Source organism: Canis lupus, chromosome 11 (assembly GCF_003254725.2).
Source record: "Canis lupus dingo isolate Sandy chromosome 11, ASM325472v2, whole genome shotgun sequence".
Lineage (NCBI taxonomy): Eukaryota > Metazoa > Chordata > Mammalia > Carnivora > Canidae > Canis > Canis lupus.
The window spans coordinates 73,612,602-73,634,270 of record NC_064253.1 but is presented as its reverse complement, the minus strand read 5'-3'; the positions used below and the strand labels follow the sequence as shown (position 1 = coordinate 73,634,270).

Here is a 21,669-nt window from a genome sequence, read left to right as displayed (position 1 = left end):
GGTGGGTACACTGATCCAGCTTATCCAAAGCACTGCTTTAGATTTTGCATACTAATCAGTAAAGTGGTCCTTGCCACAATTATGACCAATTATGTCTTTGAATGTGCAACTTCAAAAGTGAGAAGGACCTGCTGGCGACTGAAGATTTAGGCATTCCTGGGCCCCCTGGACATGCTGTCACCATTATTACTGTCAAGAACTCCATTCTCGGGCAGCCCAGGTAGCTCAATGAATGTGTCTCTCATGAATAAATTAATAAAATCTTAAAAAAAAAAAAAAGAAAGAAAAGAAAACCCATTCTCAACTCTAACAGGAATCATTAAAAAATGATTTGCTCAAAGAATCACTACTCTTGTTTTAGGCTTTTCGTGTAAACAATAATATAAGTACCTTCAACATGTTTAGTTAAAAGAATTATAAAACAAAGTTTGCCTATATATTTAATCTTTTTGTTTTCAAAAGAATTTATTTTTTTAAAGATTTTATTTATTTATTCATGAGAGAGAGAGAGAGAGGCAGAGACACAGGCAGAAGGAGAAGCAGGCTCCATGCCGGGAGCCCGACGCAGGACTCGATCCCGGGACTCCAGGATCGCGCCCTGGGCCAAAGGCAGGCGCTAAACCGCTGAGCCACCCAGGGATACCCTCGAAAGAATTTAAAATAACTTTTGTTAACCTGCACTTATTTTTTTTTCTTTGTCTTCCAGTTGTATGTCTGTTGGCGATGCTCCCAAGTTCACGTGCTCATTTCTGAGTTGTTCCCCTTCATCTAGCTCCATCTTCTTGATCTTTACTGTCTGGGCATTTGCAATAATATAACTCTCTGTAGTGAACATATTTCTCTTGTATCTGGATTTGCCAATGTAAGGGCTTTCATCTGGGGTTTTATCAATTTCGACATACTAAAAGCAAAATAAGTAAATATTTATGGTTTAGTAAGTAACTTCTAAGCAGCTAAGTGACATCATTCATTTTATCAGTGAAGAACATATCACAGAATTGCCTAACATTAATCCTACATACCTAGAAGTTGAAAAATATATGCCACTTTTAATCTCACTCTTAATATACCAAAAAAGAACTAAAACAAAAAAACAGTCTCTCAGAATCCCTCAAGGGATTCTATCCCCAAAAAGTGTTTAGATTGGCTGATTAAAGAACTGCCTACAGTTATGTGATTATTAGCCATGCTTAATCTCTCAAATCATAATTTAGGTGTTTTATTTTGGTTTCTTGGCTGATATGTAAGTAAAATCTCAGTCCAATAAATTTTAGTATGAAATAATATGGTATCAGAATCACACAGATTCTCTTGGGCCTTTTTACCTCTTTTAGATCCTGCTTTAACTTACTGAACCAAAAAATTCACTGATTCAGCCAAAATATGTTTACTCTGCTGATGCCCTCATAACAAGAAAGTAGAATGATTATTGATAAAGTCCCTTGAACATTTTCACCATCTGCCTTCCCCCCACTCCACTCAATGCTGGCTTTAATTTGGATTACTAAAACATTAAGCTCCAAATAAATAAATAAAGGTTAAACTCACCTCTGATGGGTAATAATTTAGTGGTTCAAATTTGGCATCAATTTTATAAAAGGCCAACTCCTGTTCCATCTCATACTGTTTCTGACATGCTCGCATTAGTTCCATGGTCTTCTGTTTTAGCTATTGGCCCAATTTGATATGAAACAAGTAGTATAAGTTAGTATTAAAGGTACAATGGCATGGCAAGTTCTAATCATAACTAATAATTAAAGTGTTTTAAAACTCACAGCAAATAGCAGAGCATTCATAGTATTTTATCCTTATTCTAAAGTATTATGAAATGCAATATAAAACTATCACTTCATAAGAGATCACATAAAAGACCTTTGAAGTTTATATGCAATTTCAGGATACAATAAAGATTTTAAAAATAATTTCAATTTGTTTTATCCAAACATGGAAATAATTGTGTCAATTATTTTTAAATACTCTATTAAGTACTTGCTTCCTGATTTTCCAATAATTACCATGAATTTATTTGACTTACTCTGCAATGTTACTGATAGTTATAGATGAAAATGATATTTGGGAGTAATTACAAAGGAATCACAAGGAGCAGTGAGAAGGATGAAAATAAGAGATTGGTTTTAATTGTACTGTTGTTGCTATAGTAGAGCTCAGTGTTCTGAACATTCTTCTAATCAAGGATAAAGGATATGAATGCGGTCAATCAGATCCCAATATATAATATTAAATTTTTAATAAAGTAATTCTACTATAATTACAACTTTTTACTTATTCTTAGAAATTTCTAGAGCTAGAAGAAAAGAGATCATCCAATTTAATTATCTGAATTAAAAATAAAGAAATGAGTCCTAGATTGGTGAATTGACTTGTCAAAAGTTACATATTAGATTAGTGGCAGAAGCTAAATGTTTTATTAACATCACTATCAGCCCCCTTCCTACTAAGCCAATCCTGTGAATTCGTTTCAAAGGTCCACTAAGTGATTTTTGCCTTTTTTTTTTTACAGCATCAGAGAGTAGATACCAGACAAAAAACATGCAGAAAAATTTTATTAATATGAAAATGCAAGCTGAGAATAAAACATAAACAAATATGAACATTTTACAAGGCCTAGGAACTCAAAGTCGTGCACGATTTAGCTTACAGTCATCTCCTGATTATCTGTCCAAATGGAAGTAATGCTAACCTGGATGACAGGTAATCTTGATCGAGTACTCACTGTATGCCAGGAGTGTGCTAAGCCTTTTACACATGTACTATCTCACTGGATCTTTACCATATTTACCCTATGAGATGACAAAAGCTGCAGCAGGAGGTTAAATACCTTGCCCAATTGCACAGCTTACAGTAAAGAGACAGAGTTCAGTTACAAGTCTCCTGATTTCAAATCGAACACTCCATCTATTATGTGATGCTGCCTTGATGTCCTGCTGCAGGGTGTCCAGCACAGCTCCTCACACTGATGCTTTCACCAAATCGCAAGAAAGCAACTCACAACTAACAGCATCAACTAATCTCATGTTTCCCTTCCCAAAGATTATTAGCAGTAAGACCAAATAAAAGGCAAATGTGACTGGAACTATGAACAATATATGGACTGGTCTCTGCAGGCAAATAATATATACTCTGTGCAATTCAAAATTACCTTTGTGTCTTTTATAGTGCTAGGCTTAGCATTCAGTAAGCATTCAATAAATGTCTGTGGCATAAATGCATAAATGAGAGCACATTAGGAGTCAAAGGGCCTGGAAAGTAGGCTAGTTACAGTATTAGCTGTGGATAATCAAGAGTTGACTGCAGTTGGCATATTTACCAGTAAGAAAAATGATACAAATTCTTTCCCTCACATTTGAATTTACTGCCCTATGTACACATCCATTAAAAAAATTACACATACACACACAAGCACATTTCTTGAGAAGGCAAGCCAGTTTCAAAACTTACGATGTACAAAAGCATAGTAACACAAGTTATCATGCAAACCATGAAAAACATAGTGTGCAATTCAGCCCTGAAGGAACTACCTTTAAGGAAGAATAAAGAATCGGCAGAAAATGCTCTGCAAGAAACCAAGACAAGGGCTAAAAGAAGAAAAAAAGCAAACAGAGTCCATCACCTGGAGAACTTTAGAGAGTTAAGCTGTAGTAATAGATAGAAGCTGCTCTTTACTGACAACTTACCTGAGGAAGACAATGTTATTAGCAACTGCACCATTCTCTCTTATGGACACACATTTTATCATCATTGACTATATCACAGGTCTACCACCTTCCATCACTTAGCTTAATTCAATTCAAATTATTTTCATATTTGAATTTTCATATTCATTACCTTACTTAGTCCTCACAACTCTATGAGGCTGGCAGGACAGGTAAGTGATCCTCATATTAAAAATGAGGAAACTGAAGAACAGGAGTTAAATAACTTGTGAAAAGACAAAGAGCAATATTAACATTAAAGTTCATTACATTAGTATCTGTTGGTGGCAGGAGAGAGGGGACTATTAGAGTTTAAATGGCACCAGAAGTTTTATAGAAAATGCAGTTTACCCCATTTCTTTTACAGGTTAATTGACCTCCTATGTGAAGAATTACTTGACAAAACTGGAAAGCATCATATAACTGTAGATGATATTATCACCAGATATATTCTGGAGAAGATAATGGAAAATCTTTTTCAAATGTAGGCTTTTAGAATAAGATCCAGAATTCTTTTTGAGACGTAGAATACTATTTTGGAATAATGAAAGAACAGGCAAAACAACATGAGGGCTGATGGAGGGGAGGGGAATGGGGGAACGGGGTAACTGGGGGAGGGACATTAAGGAGGGCATGGGATAGAATGAGCACTGGGTGTTACATAAGCCTGATGAATCACTGACCTCTACCTCTAAACCAATAATATACCATATGTTAATTAATTGAATTGAAATTTTAAAATAGCCTGATTAAAAAATTATTTTAAAAAATTTAAAGAATATAAAATATCTAATAAATACATATGCAACAATCAGCTGTCCAACTAAAAAAAAAGTAAAATTAAAGCAATGAGATTTCACTTTTTTCCTAACTTATTTACAAGTTCAAAATAATTTCTTTTTTTTTTTTTTTTTTTTTTCATTTTTTTTTCAAAATAATTTCAAGTGGGAAATTGGGCTCTTTCACTCACTGCTATAGAAGTATAAAGCAGCTATATGCTTAATGTTTACCAAAATTAAAAATGCAAGTATCATAGTAATTCCATTTGTAGTGATATTCTTTATTTTTTTTTTTTTGGTAACCTCTACCAACGTGGGGCTTGAACTCACAACCCTGAGACTGAGAGTCGCATGCCCTAGTGACTGAGCCAGCCAGGTGCCCCAACTTGTAGTGATTTATACCAAGGAATTACTACTATGAATGCAGAAATACATATTTACAAAAATTTTCTCTGTAGTATCATTTCTAATAAAGTGGAAGCAACCTAATATTCATCAATAAGAGTAGGTTAAATAAATGGAACACAATATAGACAGAAAAAATTTAAAAAGATTTATATGTACGTATAATGTGTGCATGCACGCATATGTGGGTATTTTTTTTACTTAGAGAGCCATGATATATATGCCATTTTGTAAAAAATAAGATGCAGAATTCACATGTCAATATGCTTTTAAATGGTTAATGATAAAAATAACAGTGACATAAAGAGCAATGTCTTCCAACCAAAAATAGTTACTGAAAATAAACCCAGTAAAAACTGTTGACAATTTACAAAACATTTATTCACAGCACAAATATATCAACATTATAAATAGAAAAAAGAGAAAATTAGCAACTATAATAATCCATAATTTGGGGATAGCGCAAAGTCAAAAGATGTAACATTTTGCCCAGGTTTTCAATGAATTAACTAACATGTACCAGGGAGGCTGCATATAGAAATTACAATGTTCTCTTATCTTCACAATAAAAGATGGATTCTATATTATAGAAAAAAAGATTAGTAAACTCAGGAAAATTTATTAAATGTTCACAAGTATCAAGTGATACCATAGTAAGTACTGTTTTTATATTTATATTTTAAGTTTTATTTATTATTTATTTTTAAGTAGGTATCACACACCCAACATGGGTCATGAACTCAAGATCAAGAGTTGTACACTCTACCAACTTAGCCAGCCAGGTGCCCCATATTTGTATTTTACATACAAATGTTACATGATGGCCCAAAGAGTGCACTGCTAAAATCAAACTGTCATATAAGTTTCTAATGATTTAATTAATCATCAATCATGGAATAGAGAGCAACAGAAGTATGTGCTATATATAATTATTGACAATTATCAGATTAACATCTTATACAATATGCCTTCAGAATATGGCTGACATATTTGAAAACTACCTTCAAATAAGAGGTGTATGAAGCAACCTGCAAATGCTCTGAGTAGCTGACTGATAGGGCTGGGGAAGCTGCCCTGGCTTTCATCATGACCCCTGATATAAATCATCTTTTTCCTCAGGCAAAGAAGAGCTCAAGAAAAAGATAGTCACTAAGTATTCAGATTTCAAGTAACAATTTCCAATGCTACATAGAGGAGGAAACACTTTTTTCTAGTTAAAAAACATAAGTACTTAAAGCACAATTCTTATCAACAGATCAAGTCAATCAAGCCAGAATACCCATCTTGAAGGGGAGGGGGGTGCAAAAAGAAAGAGAACCATCTAGGATTTCATTAGTTATATGAGAAATTAAATTCTCTAAGTTATGCACAGATCAGAAAAAGAATTGTCAAAAGAAAAAAAAATAGAGAAGAGCAATAGCTATTTTTTCCTTCAAAGAAAGTAACCCAACAATTTTACAGAACCCCATTCTCTGGGTTGAAAAGGCATTTTAAATCATTTAGTCCATCTCCCTAGCTAACGTTTTTTTTATCTTTTCTCTAATCCCTGAGCTTATTATGCCTGTTTCAGTGACAGCAATTCCATTCCAGAGTTATTACAATTTGTCTCATGACAGTTATTAGAAATTTCTTTTTAGAGGGAAAAATAAAACAAGATAAAATCAAAGAGGGAGACAAACCATAAGAAACTCTTAATCAAAAAAAAAAAAAAAAAAGAAACTCTTAATCATAGGAAACAAACTGAGGGTTGCTGGGGAGGTGAGTGGGGGGATGGGGTAATGGGGGGATGGGCATGGAGGAGGGCATGTGATGTAATGGGCACTGGGTGTTACATAAGCCTGATGAATCAATGACCTCTACCTCTGAAACTAATAATACATGATATGTTAATTAACGGAATTGAAATAAAAATAACAACAAAATAGAATGCATGCTCTAGGACTGAGGCAGCCAAGTGTCCCTACATATCCATCTTCAAAAATAATACTTATCGAAAGTTCTTAAATGACCTAGCTAAATGTTTATGAAAAGCTGAATACAAAATTACAGAGAGAATGTGATCTCAAGTTCAGAAACATACAAAAATAAGAACCAAGAAAAAGTAAAAAAAAAAAAAAAAAGAAAGAAAGAAATTTTTTTTTTTTTTTTTTTTTTTTAATAGAGAGCAGGGGGAGGGGGGTGTGAGCAGAGCAGAAACACAATCCTAAGCAGTGAGCATGGAGCTCCATCTCAGGACCCTGAGATCATGACCTGAGCAGAAATCTAGAGTCAGATGCTCAACTGACAGAACCACTCAGGTACCCCTAGAAATTTCTTTATTACTAAGTAAAACATTGTTTTGTTATATTTCTATTTGCCATTTCTTTTTCTAGAGTGTGTGTGTGTGTATATATTTAAAAAATACCAAGCCATGACCCCGGGGTCCCGGGATTGAGTACTGCATCGGGCTCCCCACAGGGAGCCTGCTTCTCCCTCTGCCTTTCTCTATGTGTCTCAGGAATAAATAAATAAAATCTCTTTAAAAAAAAAATCAAAGTGCTTTATAATCCGCTCCCCAGAAATAACTACTGTCAAGAGTTTGGTACCTATCTACTGTTTTTCCTCACATACTATTATCCATGCCACATACATCGCATCGTCCTTGATACCCTGTTTCCCAGCTTGCTTTCTTCACAGAGCAATAGAGATCAGACATACGTCCTATCAGGACATACGGCTCCACCTTATTTTAACAGCAACACCGTTATTCTACCAGATGGATATCCAGGAGGCCCGTTTGAGCTATTTTCAATACTTTACTAATATAAACAAGATTGTGGTGAATGTCCATGTATATGTGTATATATGTGCACACATAATATACATTCTTGCTACAATTTCTACAGAGTATCATATATAATTATATATTAAATTAGCATAGTATATATTTCCAATATGTAGAACATAGGGTTACATCCCTTTAAATTTGGATAATTTTGCCAATTTGCCTTCTAAAAGTTTTTGCCAATGTATAACCTCACCAACAATGCTGTTATAAATAAAATACAAAAATCTAGGGACAGTCTGAGCAGCTCCTCAGTGTGAGGCTTCACTGTCCTCCTTTATTTTGGACACCATGCCTCACATAACGTAGCCCAAGACAGTACCCATCCCTGGGGGCCCATGCCCCACAGTGTGCAGCCAACGATAATTTGTAGAAACTTTTGCACACATTTCTGTTAAACCACGCCTGCCCCATTCTACAGTCCAGAAGTTTTGTTTTTAGACCCAAGGACAAAGAATTCTCTATTTCCAAAGAATACAGTCAAAGCAATGTGAAACCCAGGCTTACCAATTCATTTTTGGTGTTTAGGTTACTCTCCAGCTCCTCATAGCTCTGTTTTTGTAGTCTGGCCTCCTCTTTCAGTGATTTGTTCAATTTATCCTGACTTTTAATTTCCTCAAGGAACCTTGTCTGCTCACTCCTAAGCTCTTCAGTTTCCATTGTCTTCTTCTCCAGGTCTCTTTCCAGTCTTTCTACCTCATCTGCCAACGCAAATTTAAGAGTTTATTGATCATAACACTTTCTACTTGAAGAAAGGTGAGGCTATTTCTCAAATAATAGCAAAAGAAGTCTTGGAATAGTGTAAGTACAATTTTACTTTGAAAACTATTCACAGGGGCGGGCACCTGGGTGGCTCCGTGGCTGAGTGTCTACCTTCGGCCCAGGGCAAGATTCCAGGGTCCAGGATCAAGTCCCAAATCGGGCTCCCCACAGGGAGTCTGCTTCTCCCTCTGCCTATGTCTCTGCCTCTCTCTGTATGTCTCATGAATAAATAAAATCTCTAGAAAAAAAGAAAACTATTCACTGTGGTTTTGGGGGGAAAAGACTATCTTGAGCTAGAAAGTGATTTATATCAAAAAGTAAGAAGGCAATATCATTCGGAAAACGATATTAAAAGATAACACTTTATGGGGTGCCTGAGTGGCTCAGTTGGTTAAGTGCCCCACTCTTGGTTTTGGCTCAGGTCGTGATCTCAGGGTCATGAGATCAAGCCCAGTGTCGGGCTCCATATTCAGTGGGGAGTCAGCTTGAAGATTCTCTCCCTCTGCCCTCACCCCTGCCCCTCTAGCCTACATGTTCTCTCTCTCTCTCAAATAAATAAATAAATCTAAAAAAAAAAACAAAAAACAGTAACACTACTTCCAAGTATTTCATTTCATTCAAATAACATGTTGATAAATGAGGTTTTTCCAAGTCTCCTGTTAAAAAACTTGTAATATTTTATCTGATATTAGTAATTACACTTTAAAGAATACTGTAAGCAGGTCTGCAAAATACTTTGTTATCTTAAAAATCCTTCAAAGGCTTCCTGCTATTATGTTTAGGATAGGATCCAAAACTTACATGAAGAACTCACAAAAAAACCTTCATGATTTGGTCCCAAATTCCCTCTCCAGCTGCAGATTTTCTTTCTTTCTTTTTTTAAAAGATTTTATTTTAGAGGGGGGGTATGGGAGGGGCAGAGGATAAGGAAGAGGGATGAGCAGACTCCCTGCTGAGCACAGAGCCCAGTGACCCCAGGGCTCATCTCAGGACCCCAAGATCATGACCTGAGCCAAAACCAAGAGTCGGACGCTGAACCAACTGAGCCACTCAGGTGCCCCATCCTGCAGGCTTTTATTCACACCTTCTGTCTGGAACTTTCTTCCTCTATCTCCTACTGGCCTATTTTATACCCTCCAGGTCTTTGTTTTGAAAAAATATTTTGAGAATCCTGCCCTGAATCTATCCTCTCCCCAGGAGAGATGCTTCCCAGGGATGCATTCAGGTCACCCTGTACCTCTGCTGGGCCCTTTGTCATATAATGAGTGACAAAATGTGATCAAATGGCTAGGCATCTGCCTTTCCCACTAAAGCTTTGAAAAGCAGAAACTGCATCTGTCTGGGGGCACCTGGGTGGCTCAGCGGTTGAGCATCTGCCTTCAGCTCAGGTCACGACGGGGGGGGGGGGGGGGGGGGGGGGGGGGTGTCCAGGATCAAGTCCCACATCGGGCTCCCTATAGGGAGCCTGCTTCTCCCTCTGCCTGGGTCTCTGCCTCTCTTTGTCTCTCATGAATAAATAAATAACATCTTTAAAAAAAAAGGAAAGAAAAGAAACTGCATCTATCTGGCTCACCAATGGATCCCAAGAGCCTTAAAGGCTCCTAATTAATACTCAGATTCATAAGTAATCATAAGTAATTTAAACATTTCCCCAAAAGTATATTTATATGATGACTTTTCTTTGCATTATTTATATTTTTAAAGATTCTAAACATTTACTTCAGGGTAACAAATATTGAGTTAGGAGATCCAAACTAATAAAAATTTACCATATTTCTCAAGGATTGGATCAAACGATATGAAACTACTGTTTCTGTAAGCCAAAACAGACGAACATCAATTTCAAATGGTTGAACATACAGATTCATTTCCTAACACTCTAAAATAGCTATTTAAGACCTTCATCTTTGTCTTCAAACTTCCCATACTCCTTCCATTTTTTTTCTCAGCTGATGAGCTCATATTTCACTGAGAAAAGATCTCACTCATGGGGACTTTCTCATTTTCCCACCACCAAAGCAACAAAACTCCCACACCTGCACAAATCTTTGCTCCCTTCTAATAAAGTAACCCTCTTATCAAGAGACAGTCTTTTGTTTTTCTCTGACCTCATCTTGTCTTTTCAAGGATGATAAGAAATGAGCCATGACGGTCTCTCCACTCCACTCCCAAATACTCTTTATTAGCTTTCAGGTTTACTGCGTTTGCTTCTGCCCATTTCCTGGTCTGGAAGCTATTGATTTTTTTTTTTTTAACTTAAACTCTTTTTAAAATTTCACTTATTAGGAACTAGGAGAGAGAAATCATGGGAGGAAACTTCAAACCTTCGCCCAAATGCGTCCCCTCGATTCACTCTTGGATCTACAATCTAGCATTTTTTCCTAACCACTCCTTAACTGTGCTGGTCAAGACCATCATGTACTGCCAATCTAAAGCACTTCTCTGTGCTCATCTTACTTTTTCTTTATGTCTCAGCAACATTCAACACAGCTGACCACTTCCTCTCATGAAATTTTCTCGGGGCTTTTGCAACCCACTATTTCCTGGGTTTCCCCTTACTTGGCCTCTCTTTCTCAGTCTGCTTAGGTGGCTCACCTTGCTCTTCCCAACCCCAGCCTGAGTGAACCAATCAATTCCAATGGGATTAAATATCACTGTTATGCTGACAAGCTCCGCATTTATATCTCCAGTACAGATCTCTCTCAACTCCAGACTCATATTTCCAACCCTCTTCTTGGCTGTCTCACAGACATTCAAACCTAGAATTCTGAAGTCTCCCTTTTGTATACACAATATCACCAATCCAACCATTTACTCAGGCCAGAAGCCTGGGAATTACCCACTTCATTAGAAACTGTTGCCATCTAAATACAGGCCACCAACACTTCTAGCCTAGATTACCACAATAGCCTTCAGACATGTCCCTTTTTTCTCCATTTGCCCTGCTTCAAATCATTCTTCATCCTGCATAAAAAATAATCTTTAAAAAAATATTTTAACTCCAGTATACTTAACATAGTGTTATATTAGTTTCAGCTGTACAATATTGTGATTCAATTCTATGCAATACTCAGTGCTTATCATGATGAGTACTCTAAAAATAATCTTAATAAAATGGATTGTGCCTTATTGCTGCTTAAAAATCCTCATTTGCGGGCAGCCCCAGTGGCTCAGCGGTTTAGCGCTGCCTTGGGCCTGGGGTGTGATCCTGGAGACCCGGGATCAAGTCCCACGTCAGGCTCCCCACATGGAGCCTGCTTGTGTCTCTGCCTCTCTCTCTCTGTGTATATATATATTTTTTTAAGATTTTATTTATTTATTAGAGACACAGAAAGAGAGAGACAGGCAGAGACACGGGCAGAGGGAGAAGCCGGCTCCATGCAAGGAGCCTGACATGGGACTTCATCCCAGGTCTCCAGGATCATGGCCTGGGCTGAAGGCAGCGCTAAACCACTGAGACACCTGGGCTGCCCTCTCTCTGTGTATAAATAAATAAAATCTTTAAGAAAAAAAAAAAATCCTCATTTGCTTCCTATTGTACCTGAAATAAAATCCTAACCCCAAGGCCCTGTGTCATCTTGCCCCTCCCCGAGCCTTCCCATCTTTTTCTTGAGCTATTCTCCAGTCATACTGATGTTTTATTTTTTTAAAGATTTTATTTATTTATTTGAGAGAGAGAGAAAAAGAGAAAGAGAGAACAAGCAGGGAGGAGGGCTGAGGGAGAAGCAGGCTCCCCCCTCATTGGGGAGCCCAACCTGAGACTCAATCCTCGGACTCTGAGATAATGACCTGAGCCGAAGGCAGATTCTTAACTGACTAAGCCACCCAGGACCCCCATACTGATTTTTCAGTTCCTTAATTTCTTAGTGGCTTTCCAGCCTGAAAGTGCTAGCTGCCCTTCTCCCTGAATGTCCCTCTTCACATGGCTAATCCCTTCGCTGCCTATGCCTTCAGCTTATATGTCATTTCCCAGAGAGCCATTCCTTTGCCAAAAGGGGGTTTTCCTCTGTTATTTTATCTCAGTTTGCTTGCTTTTGATCTTTCTTTTCCACTAAAATACAGACTGCATGAAGGCCACTACCATATGCCTTGTTCACCATTGTACATCAGTGCCAGATAACAGTGCCTGGCTCACAGTATGTGCTCAATAATATTTACTGATTCTTAACGATGTTAATGGATAATTACTGTATCAATGACATTGATGTTAATTGATTTATGTTGTAATTTTCCAAAACAAAAATTAATAGCATTATAAAGTTCATACTTCAATATATTTTTCTGGATAACTTTTGAAAATAAATTCCTCCCCCCACCCAAATTTAGTTTTTTTTAAATGTCACCTTACCTAAACTGAATCTCGCAAAAGCTTCTTGTCTGTCCTGACTAGTTACTGGCTGACCTTCCAAACTTTCCAATGAGCGAAGGTGAAAAATGGTAAACTGGATATAATGAGGAAGGGTCGCAACTGGATTTTCAAGTAGGATCAGAGAAGTCAAATCTTGAAGTGGTTTCAACTTGCTTACATCTTGGAGCTGAAATGATATATAATACTAGTTTTAGTATAATTTAATTTTAAAATAATAAAAACACACCTAAAGGAAATAATAAATTAAGAAAATTGATAGCAATATGGCAAGGAACCAATTCAAGGAACCCATTACCCAAAATTAGTGCTTGAGAAGAGAAACAGAATGGGAGTATGTGAATATCTATAATGTATCAGGGCAATATTAGGCATTTTCCATATATTGTTTCTTTTATGATTCCTCACAACAACCTGTGATATAAACACCATTTTAATTTTGTAGATGAAAAAAACTGAGGCTCGAAGAAGTTAAATAACCTGCCCAAAGCTCAGAGATTACAAATGAACAAAACAGGATCTGAATTCAAGTCTGTGTCACTTTCAACCTATTATTCTTTCACTGTACTGATTGAATACATCAAAAATATGACTACTGAAAAGATTGTGGCAAATCTTCATATAATAGTTATAATTGATAGTTAAAAGAAATAAGTAAGGATACAGGGAGATACGCACATTTTTGAAGATTTTTATGTTTATCCCAAGACAGATTTTAAAAGGTTGAGAAATGCTACTCCTAATACCTAGTGCAAATACATCTCCACTCACAAGTGAATGTGTATCAATCTCTTACTGATGCTAACGTCAAATATAAACTGAGATAAGAAAGTCACGAAAAATTTAAAATGGTAATAAATATTTATTGAATGATTTTCCTGTTAACATCAGTTGACACTGAGTACTAACAATCGACTACTTAGAGGAATATTTATAGCAAATTTTAGATTTGTGGCTACCTCTTTCCATCACAGCATAAGCCCCAAGAGCTCTAAGGTGATGCTGTGCAACATGGGTTTGGGCTCTGAGGCTCTTGGGCTGTTGCAGTGAAATGGTACAGGGTCACCTCACCAGACTTACAAAGATGAAATAAGAAACCACAGATATTGCAAACTGCACAGCAATTAAACAAATGCTGTTTATTATTAATGACTTCCCCTGATGACGCTTTTAGGAGTTAGTGTCGTAAAGTCTTTAAAACATTTTCACATCTATCATTTTATCTGAGCTCCAGAACACCCCTGTAAAAAAGGCAGGGAAGGGTTTGTTTTCTCCAATTTACACAATGAGTTTTAGAGAGAGAATGGAATTCTCCAAGGTCACAGAAGGCAGGTCTAGACCTAGAAAGTACATCTTTTATTGTCTATTTTATGACTGATGTTCCTTAAATTAAGCATGATTTTTCCAATTTTAATATAGATGTAAGTAAATTGTTTTTACTTAATACTTATTGAACATCTAACTGTATAAATGTCAGAAAAAAATAATAAATTATACTTCAAAGAAAAGCATACACGATTATTAGATTAATGTGAGCCATGATGACAATATTGCTCTACAATAAAAGAGCTAGTAATTAACCTCCTATAACACCTGACACTATAATCAAGCTTAATTCAGAAGTCTGAAAAAAACAAAAAAAGAACTTGGTTCCAGGCATTCAGGACCTGGATTCTGGCACCAGTTGTGTGACTTTGGGTCACACAACTTAACCTGGAAAAAGACGGTACTACCTGATAGTATTCAAAAAATAATCTTTTATTGCTTCCATAAAAAAAAAGTTTTCTGAGGCTCAAATGAAATGCTGCAAAATCCTAAGAGGTCAACTCTCAGGTACATGGAATCATGCAAAACCAGAAATGCCTATTTTTAATTACTTAGATAGTCCCTAGAGGTTATGTCTGAATTTGACGTGTGGTCAAAGGACCAAGAATCTTAAAAGAAGAAATCTCATTTTTTAAAGACTTAGATTTTTATCTTTTTTTCAACAAGTCTAAAAATTTGAAGAAAAAAAAAAATCCTTGCTACTTTGAATAACTTACCGATGATATCTTGTTGCCTTTCAGATTCAGGATTCGCAAAGATTTTAACTTCTTCCCTAACCATACTGGGATATGTTCGATTTCATTTCCTGCAAGGTTCAGCTTTTGCAGATTATATAAATTTTCTATGCCTTCAATTTTGCTGGAAACCAAAGGGTAAAAATCAAATTTAGTAAGTATAATGACAGAGTCCCTCCACTGTATGTTTAGAATAAATAGCCTTGGTTTTATGTGGAATTACTTTTCATAATTATAATTTGCTAACCCTTTTTATAAACAAGAACCAAACAAAAGTGGCTAAAAAGAAATTGACCAGAACAGCTAAACTGCCAATTCTTCATTACTGGGTCCAGGAATCCTATCTTACCATCAGACTTTAGGATCCTATAACACCAAAAAGAAGAGTCTATCCATGGCACTCTCACTACCCACTGTGAAGAGTCCTGGGGGATAGCCAGGGGAGAGCTGAAAAACTCAATAGCACATACTCCTATGTTACAGCCCTGCACAAGAGAGATCTTATTACCTTAAGTCATGACCAAAAGATTAGCTATGACAGTAGGATTTGGCTGCCATTTTGAACTGAAGGACTCACTAGGACACTATATTTATAAACATATATATTTTAATCAGAATATTTAAATCAATAAAACATTTATCATTCATATTGATGAATTTTCACTGATGAAATATTTTCCCAATTTAATTGTCTGTTTAATTCCTTGGTAAATTTTCCATATGGACAAATATTTCCAAGCTTCTTCTCATTTTTATTTTATTGAAATTATTTTTATCAGGATCAACTATTTTTTATACAAACTTTGTATTAAGGATTGATTCTTTTCCCTCTTTCATTTTTTGCCCTATTATAGCTTCTGCCAGTATTAGTGGTTTTGTTTTTTGGCCAATACGTATACCGAGTCTAAGGTGGAGGGAAAGTATACAGATGTAAAGATTTTCAAGATTTGATAATTGCATCATGTTAAAAAAAAAAAGAAATGAAAAGAAAACTTGTTATAAAGATTTCATTTATCCGAAAGACAGAAAGCACAAGCTGGGTTGGGGCAGGGCACTGAGGGAGAGGGAGAAGAGACTCCTCACCGAGCAGGGAGCCCATGCAGGGCTCGGTCCCAGGACCGAGATCATGACCTGAGCCCAAGGCAGACACTTTTAACTGACTGAGCCACCCATGCGCCCTTATATAACAAGTTTTCCATGTGTGGTTTTTTGCCACTGTCAGCTTATGTTTTATTTCTCACAGTAATATATATTATGAAGTGGAAACATGACTGAGTGTATTTCTTATAGCAAAGAAGAACATCAGGATAAGCAAATAAGTTCAAAATACACTGAAATATGTTTAGGATCAAAACGATTAAAACACTGCTTCATGTCAACTTTCTTAATGTAATAAGGCAGTGGATCAAAGACTGAAAAGTTCCCATCAAAAATGGAATTAGGATAAAATTTTGTACTCGTGTTATCTCCTTTGATGATCCTGGAAAGATACTGGGACACATGGGTGGCTCAGTGATTGAGCATCTGCCTTTGGCTCAGGTCGTGATCCCGGGGCCCAGGGATCGAGTCCTGCATCAGGCTCCCCTTGAGGTGCCTGCTTCTCCCTCTGCCTGTGTCTCTGCCTCTGTGTCTCTCGTGAATAAACAAATAAAATCTTTATTAAAAATGCTAGAAAGATATTATTCTTTTCTTTAGTAATGCCAAAACACGAAAGCAGTTACCATATGTGAAGGGCTTGACTAGCAATGAATGAGGATCCAAGTGCCTGTTGTTTCTTTCATAGGACTTTCAATTCAGTAACGTGGGCAGCATTAATCTACTTCTTTAACAATGACAATCTTGCAGTGCTACCTGAAAAAGTATTTACTTACCGGATTTTGTTATACGATAAGTTGAGTTCACGTAATTTTAACAGTTTGTCCACTTTCTCAATCTTTCCTATTAGATTATAGCTGAGATTCAGTACTTCAAGTTTAACACATTTTTCCAAATTTTCGATACACTAATTGGAAACAAATGGATAAATACTTTATATGACAGATGCCTTGATATAAAGTACAACATGTATGTGCATCAGGGGCTGTTTTGATCAGTCACCAGAAAATAACCCTTCCTGCTCTCCTGGACAGTCCCTTGGTAGGGTTTCCCTTGACCAGGAATAGTAGCTCTCCTCAACCCTCAGTGGATAACATTTCCTGTGTATCAAGAAAATCAGATTATCCAACAAGAATTCCACCTCAACTTTTCCTCCACTTCAACTTTTCTATGCCTCCCCCTCCTCTCCTTCCTTCTTCAAAGTTCAGCTGGCACTTATGCTCTTGTATGACTTCATCTACCTCCTCTCACCAGGCTCTTGCATCTTTAATCTCTTTCTCTCCTGGATCTTCCCCTCAAGTTTAAAAAGTCATTACTCAATAGATACCCATTAAGCACTTACTACATACCAGATGCAGCACTAGGCAATAGATACCAGTGAACTAGACAACCCCCCCTGCTACAGGAGGCTTTGTTCAACAGGCTCAGTCTCCTCAGTCTCCTTTGTATACAACAAATCACCAAGCACTGAATCTGTTTTCCTACCAAATTCTCATTTTAGGTCCTTTATTTGTGGCCACGTTCTCATAAAAGTTGTGTACATTTGCTCATTCTGCCTTCCACTTATTCTATTGGGAAGGCAAAATATCTTCTGCTTACTATGTATTCAAATTGTTCTCTCCAAGATTGTCATTCATCTATCCATCCCACAAATATTTATCAAACACAGATTATGTGCCAAGAGCTGTTCCAGGTACTAGAAATATATTGGTGAATGAGGAAACCAAGGTTCTTGTTTTCATTCACAGAGAAAGTCAATAAATCAACATTTTCAGACGCTGAAGTGTACCAACAAGAAAATAAAGATAACATGATGTGACTGCATGCAAGGCACCCAGAGGGCAGATTTGTCTGCTGTGTCCACTGTGTAAGCACATATGCCTGGCATATGGCGGGCACTGAATAAATATTTATTAATAGAAAGACTGAGAGTCACTGAGAAGGTAGCCAATTGCAACTGGGTGATAAGAGAAGACCTCCCAGAGGAAGTACACTGAGCTGAGACCTAAATAACAAGCCAGCTGTGTGAACACCTAGAGGCAGGGAATAACAGGCAGAGAAGAAAAATACAAAGGCCCTAGAAGATTGAATTTGGTTTGTGAAATAGAAAGGCTTTTTTAACTGCCAAATCCAAACAACTTCTAAATTTTCATCCTACTTAGTGGTTCTGTGACATTTTATATCATCCATTTCTGCTTGAAATTCTCCCTCCTTTGGAATCCATTCATCATACTCTTAGATCTTCTGTTTTAATAGCCCCTTCAGACTTTTTCATTGTATATGCCTCTCCTGTGTGTGCTTTCACTCTCTCTCTAATTCCCCCTCACTATTTATCCTCTTAATCCCAGGAATTCCTCTAGGAAGCTCTACGTTCCCAGAGATCAGAAACTAAGCTTATTTACCTGTATATATTCCTATAGCTTAACATAACGCCTGGCGTATATAACCTGGCGTATATAACTGCAGTAAAACATTTACTACTTTGATTTCATTTTTGCAACTTGTAAACTCTAGAATGTCTACTTTTTCCTTTTTTAATTACACAAGACATAAATATATTCTAACAGAAATTTCAAACAAAACATAAGAAGCTCTTTTCATCAGGTCTCCAGACCCCTGTAAAAAAAAAAAAATACCACTGATCAAAGGTAACCAATGTTAAGAGGATGACATATAAGCATCTGTATCTTGTTTATATCCACATACATGTATAGAAAAACAGAATTTTTAGACCTTACTATACAAAATGTTTTAGAACTTTTATCGTTAAATATACCGTGGACATTGTCCCACATTTATACATAGAGCTCTACTTATTTTTTTTAAGAAACTCGATAGTATTTCATGGTCTACAGCATCATAATTTATTTAACTGATCCCCTATTGACAGACATTTGGTTATTTCCAATTTTTCTATTTTAAATAATGCATAATAAATATAACTATACAGACACTTCTAGGTACATGTAATATCATTAGAACAGACATCAAGGAGTAGAACATCTAGGTTGGTAAGTATAAATTCAGTAAGTATAAACTCAATTGCTGGATCAAATAAGTACACTTGAAATTTGGATAAATGCTACCAAACTGTCTTTCTAAAATGCAGGAGCAATGTATATGCCCCACCAAGACAATATGATAATACTCACTTCCCACACCTTTCTGAACACTGAAATAATCCTTTTAATTCTTCTCCATTAGACGTACAAGAATGAAAATTATATCAAACTATTGGTTTATTTCATATTTTCTATATTAATGAGGTTGAACATACTTTCATGTTATCATTAGCCATTTACAACACTTTTGTGAACAACCCTGTTCATATCCTTTGCACATTTTCCATTGAGCTGTCTGAACTGTCAAGACTCTTTATATTATATGGGTATTGTTATTATATGTAAAACACTCCCTGCCAGTTTGTTTTTCTTTTTACATTTTAAAAGATATCTTTCATTAAACACTTTTTAATCTTTATGTACACTAGTCTGTCAATATTTTTCTTTGCGGTATTAGAGTTGGTGCTTGCTTAAAGGGCCTTCCCAACTCTAAGATTCTAAAATATATTCTCCTATATTCTTTCCTAATGCTTCTATCATATTTTTGTGGGTTTTGTTTTGGTTTCATTAAATCTTCAACCTTCTGGAATTAATTTTTGAGACTAATGTCGTAGGCATCTAAGTTCATATTTTTTTCCAATTAAAAAGTTTAAGTTGTTTTTCACAATGTGTTCATGTTGTATAGTTTATGAATAAAGTAATAAACACTCCAGAGCAGGGATCAGCAAACTTTTTTGGAGAAAGCCAGATAGTAAATATTTTTGGCTTTATAAGCCATATAGTCTCTGTGACAAGTATTTACTATTGCTTTTATAGCACAAAAACAACCGCAGACAGTATGTATACAAATGAGTGTGGCTGTGTTCCAATAAAATTTTATTTACAAAAAGAGGCCCAATTTGGCCTACCAGTTATAGTTTGCCAACTCCATCTCTAGAAAGAATCCAACAATGTATAGAATAGGCACTTATGAATGTGAAGATGGCATACTTCTGATAATAGAACTTTCTCTGGAAACAATACAAGCTCTGCTACAAATTAGGTGACATTAGGATGAGATGCTACTGTAAATCTAATACAATCTTTTAATTTTCAGTTTCAAACACAGAAAAATTAAAAACAATGCTTGTAACCTACCCTGAATTTCTTGCCACCACCTTTAGCAAGTGAAAGGTTCAGAGATTTTACCAAGGCCAAATTGTCCTGTTTAGTAAGTTTTCTAACAAGGGCCTCTGTAATATATCGGACTCCTGCATGTGAATCAGCTTCTGAAATTACAGAAACAGATCATCATCAGTAGAAAAGGACATCTCTGAGAAATGCATTATTTTGAATGTTATATAACAAAAAACAATGGGCAGCCCCTGTGGCGCAGCGGTTTGGCACCACCTGCAGCCCAGGGTGTGATCCTGGAGACCCGGGATCGAGTCCCACGTCGGGCTCCCTGCATAGAGCCTGCTTCTCCCTCTGCCTTTGTCTCTGCCTCTCTCTCTGTCTCTCTCATGAATAAATAAATAAAATCTTAAAAAAAAAAAATTTTGGGATCCCTGGGTGGCGCAGTGGTTTAGCGCCTGCCTTTGGCCCAGGGCGCGATCCTGGAGGCCCGGGATCGAATCCCATATCGGGCTCCTGGTGCATGGAGCCTGCTTCTCCCTCTGCCTATGTCTCTGCGTCTCTCTCTCTCTCTGTGTGACTATCATAAATAAATAAAAATTAAAAAAAAAAAAAATTTTAAGCCATGCAAATATAAAAACAGCTGGTTAGTTCTAATTGAGATGTTTTAATAATATCCTACTTTAAACAGCATTATATCATAGTAATAACTACAAACATATATAATAAGGTCAATAAGTTATACTTCATAATTATTATTATAAAATATTTTATATTTATAAAACTTAATTTGTATGACAAACCTTTTAAATAGAAATTACTATTCCCATTTATTTAAAAAAATTATAATAGCTTGCCCAAGATCTCGTGGCTAATGATGTGCAAATCAAGGACTTGAACCCTGGCAGATGAATCCAAAACTCATACTTTTAATTATGAGTCAGAAAACAATTAATGCTGGGTTCAGTTCCAGGCTGTACAACAAAGATTCCCAATGATTATTTATAATAAGTTAATATTACATTTATTTTGGTTCAAAATAAAATGATTTTTTTCCTTTAATTTGAGCAATTCTAGGAAAGAAAATTACTAATATTCTAAAATATTAATGAAATTAGAGTCAGCAACGTACCAAAGGGCAGCAAAGGTATAGTCTAAACTCAACTCTTGGGATCCCTGGATGGCTCAGTGGTTTAATGCCTGCCTTTGGCCCAGGGTGTGGTCCTGGAGTCTCTAGATCGAGTCCCACATCAGGCTCCCTGCATGGAGCCTGCTTCTCTCTCTGCCTATGTCTCTGCCTCTCTCTCTCTCTTTCTCTCTCTCTGTGTCTGTCATGAATAAATAATTAAAAAATAAATAAATAAACTCAACTCTTGATGAGTAAAAACTGATCAGACAGGTAGCTGTGATTTTATGACTGCACAAAGAAATCACATAGTTTTCATTCACAGTCATGTTAAATAGTCTCTTAGAAAAAAATAATATATTTC

The 21,669-nt window shown here is 36.3% G+C and overlaps 1 protein-coding gene across 4 annotated transcripts in view; it reads right to left on the bottom strand.

Annotated features, from left to right (window-relative positions):
- The window catches only part of CNTRL (centriolin), a 78,471-nt gene that overhangs the window by 48,784 nt on the left and 8,018 nt on the right, over positions 1 to 21,669 (bottom strand). For 3 of the 4 annotated variants that reach the window (XR_003130253.3, XM_025433287.3, XM_049116434.1), the window contains exons 3-10: positions 20,204 to 20,334; positions 16,781 to 16,911; positions 14,892 to 15,033; positions 12,832 to 13,018; positions 8,229 to 8,422; positions 3,540 to 3,596; positions 1,549 to 1,668; positions 676 to 901 (exon numbers count right to left, since the gene is read on the bottom strand). Coding sequence is in view for 3 of the 4 variants with exons in the window: in XM_025433287.3 (XP_025289072.1) it covers positions 676 to 901; positions 1,549 to 1,668; positions 3,540 to 3,596; positions 8,229 to 8,422; positions 12,832 to 13,018; positions 14,892 to 15,033; positions 16,781 to 16,911; positions 20,204 to 20,334 (1,188 nt within the window). In the remaining variant the exon portion in view is untranslated. The remainder of the gene's footprint in view (positions 1 to 675; positions 902 to 1,548; positions 1,669 to 3,539; positions 3,597 to 8,228; positions 8,423 to 12,831; positions 13,019 to 14,891; positions 15,034 to 16,780; positions 16,912 to 20,203; positions 20,335 to 21,669) is intronic. The other variant, XM_025433288.3, reaches the window with a different exon arrangement.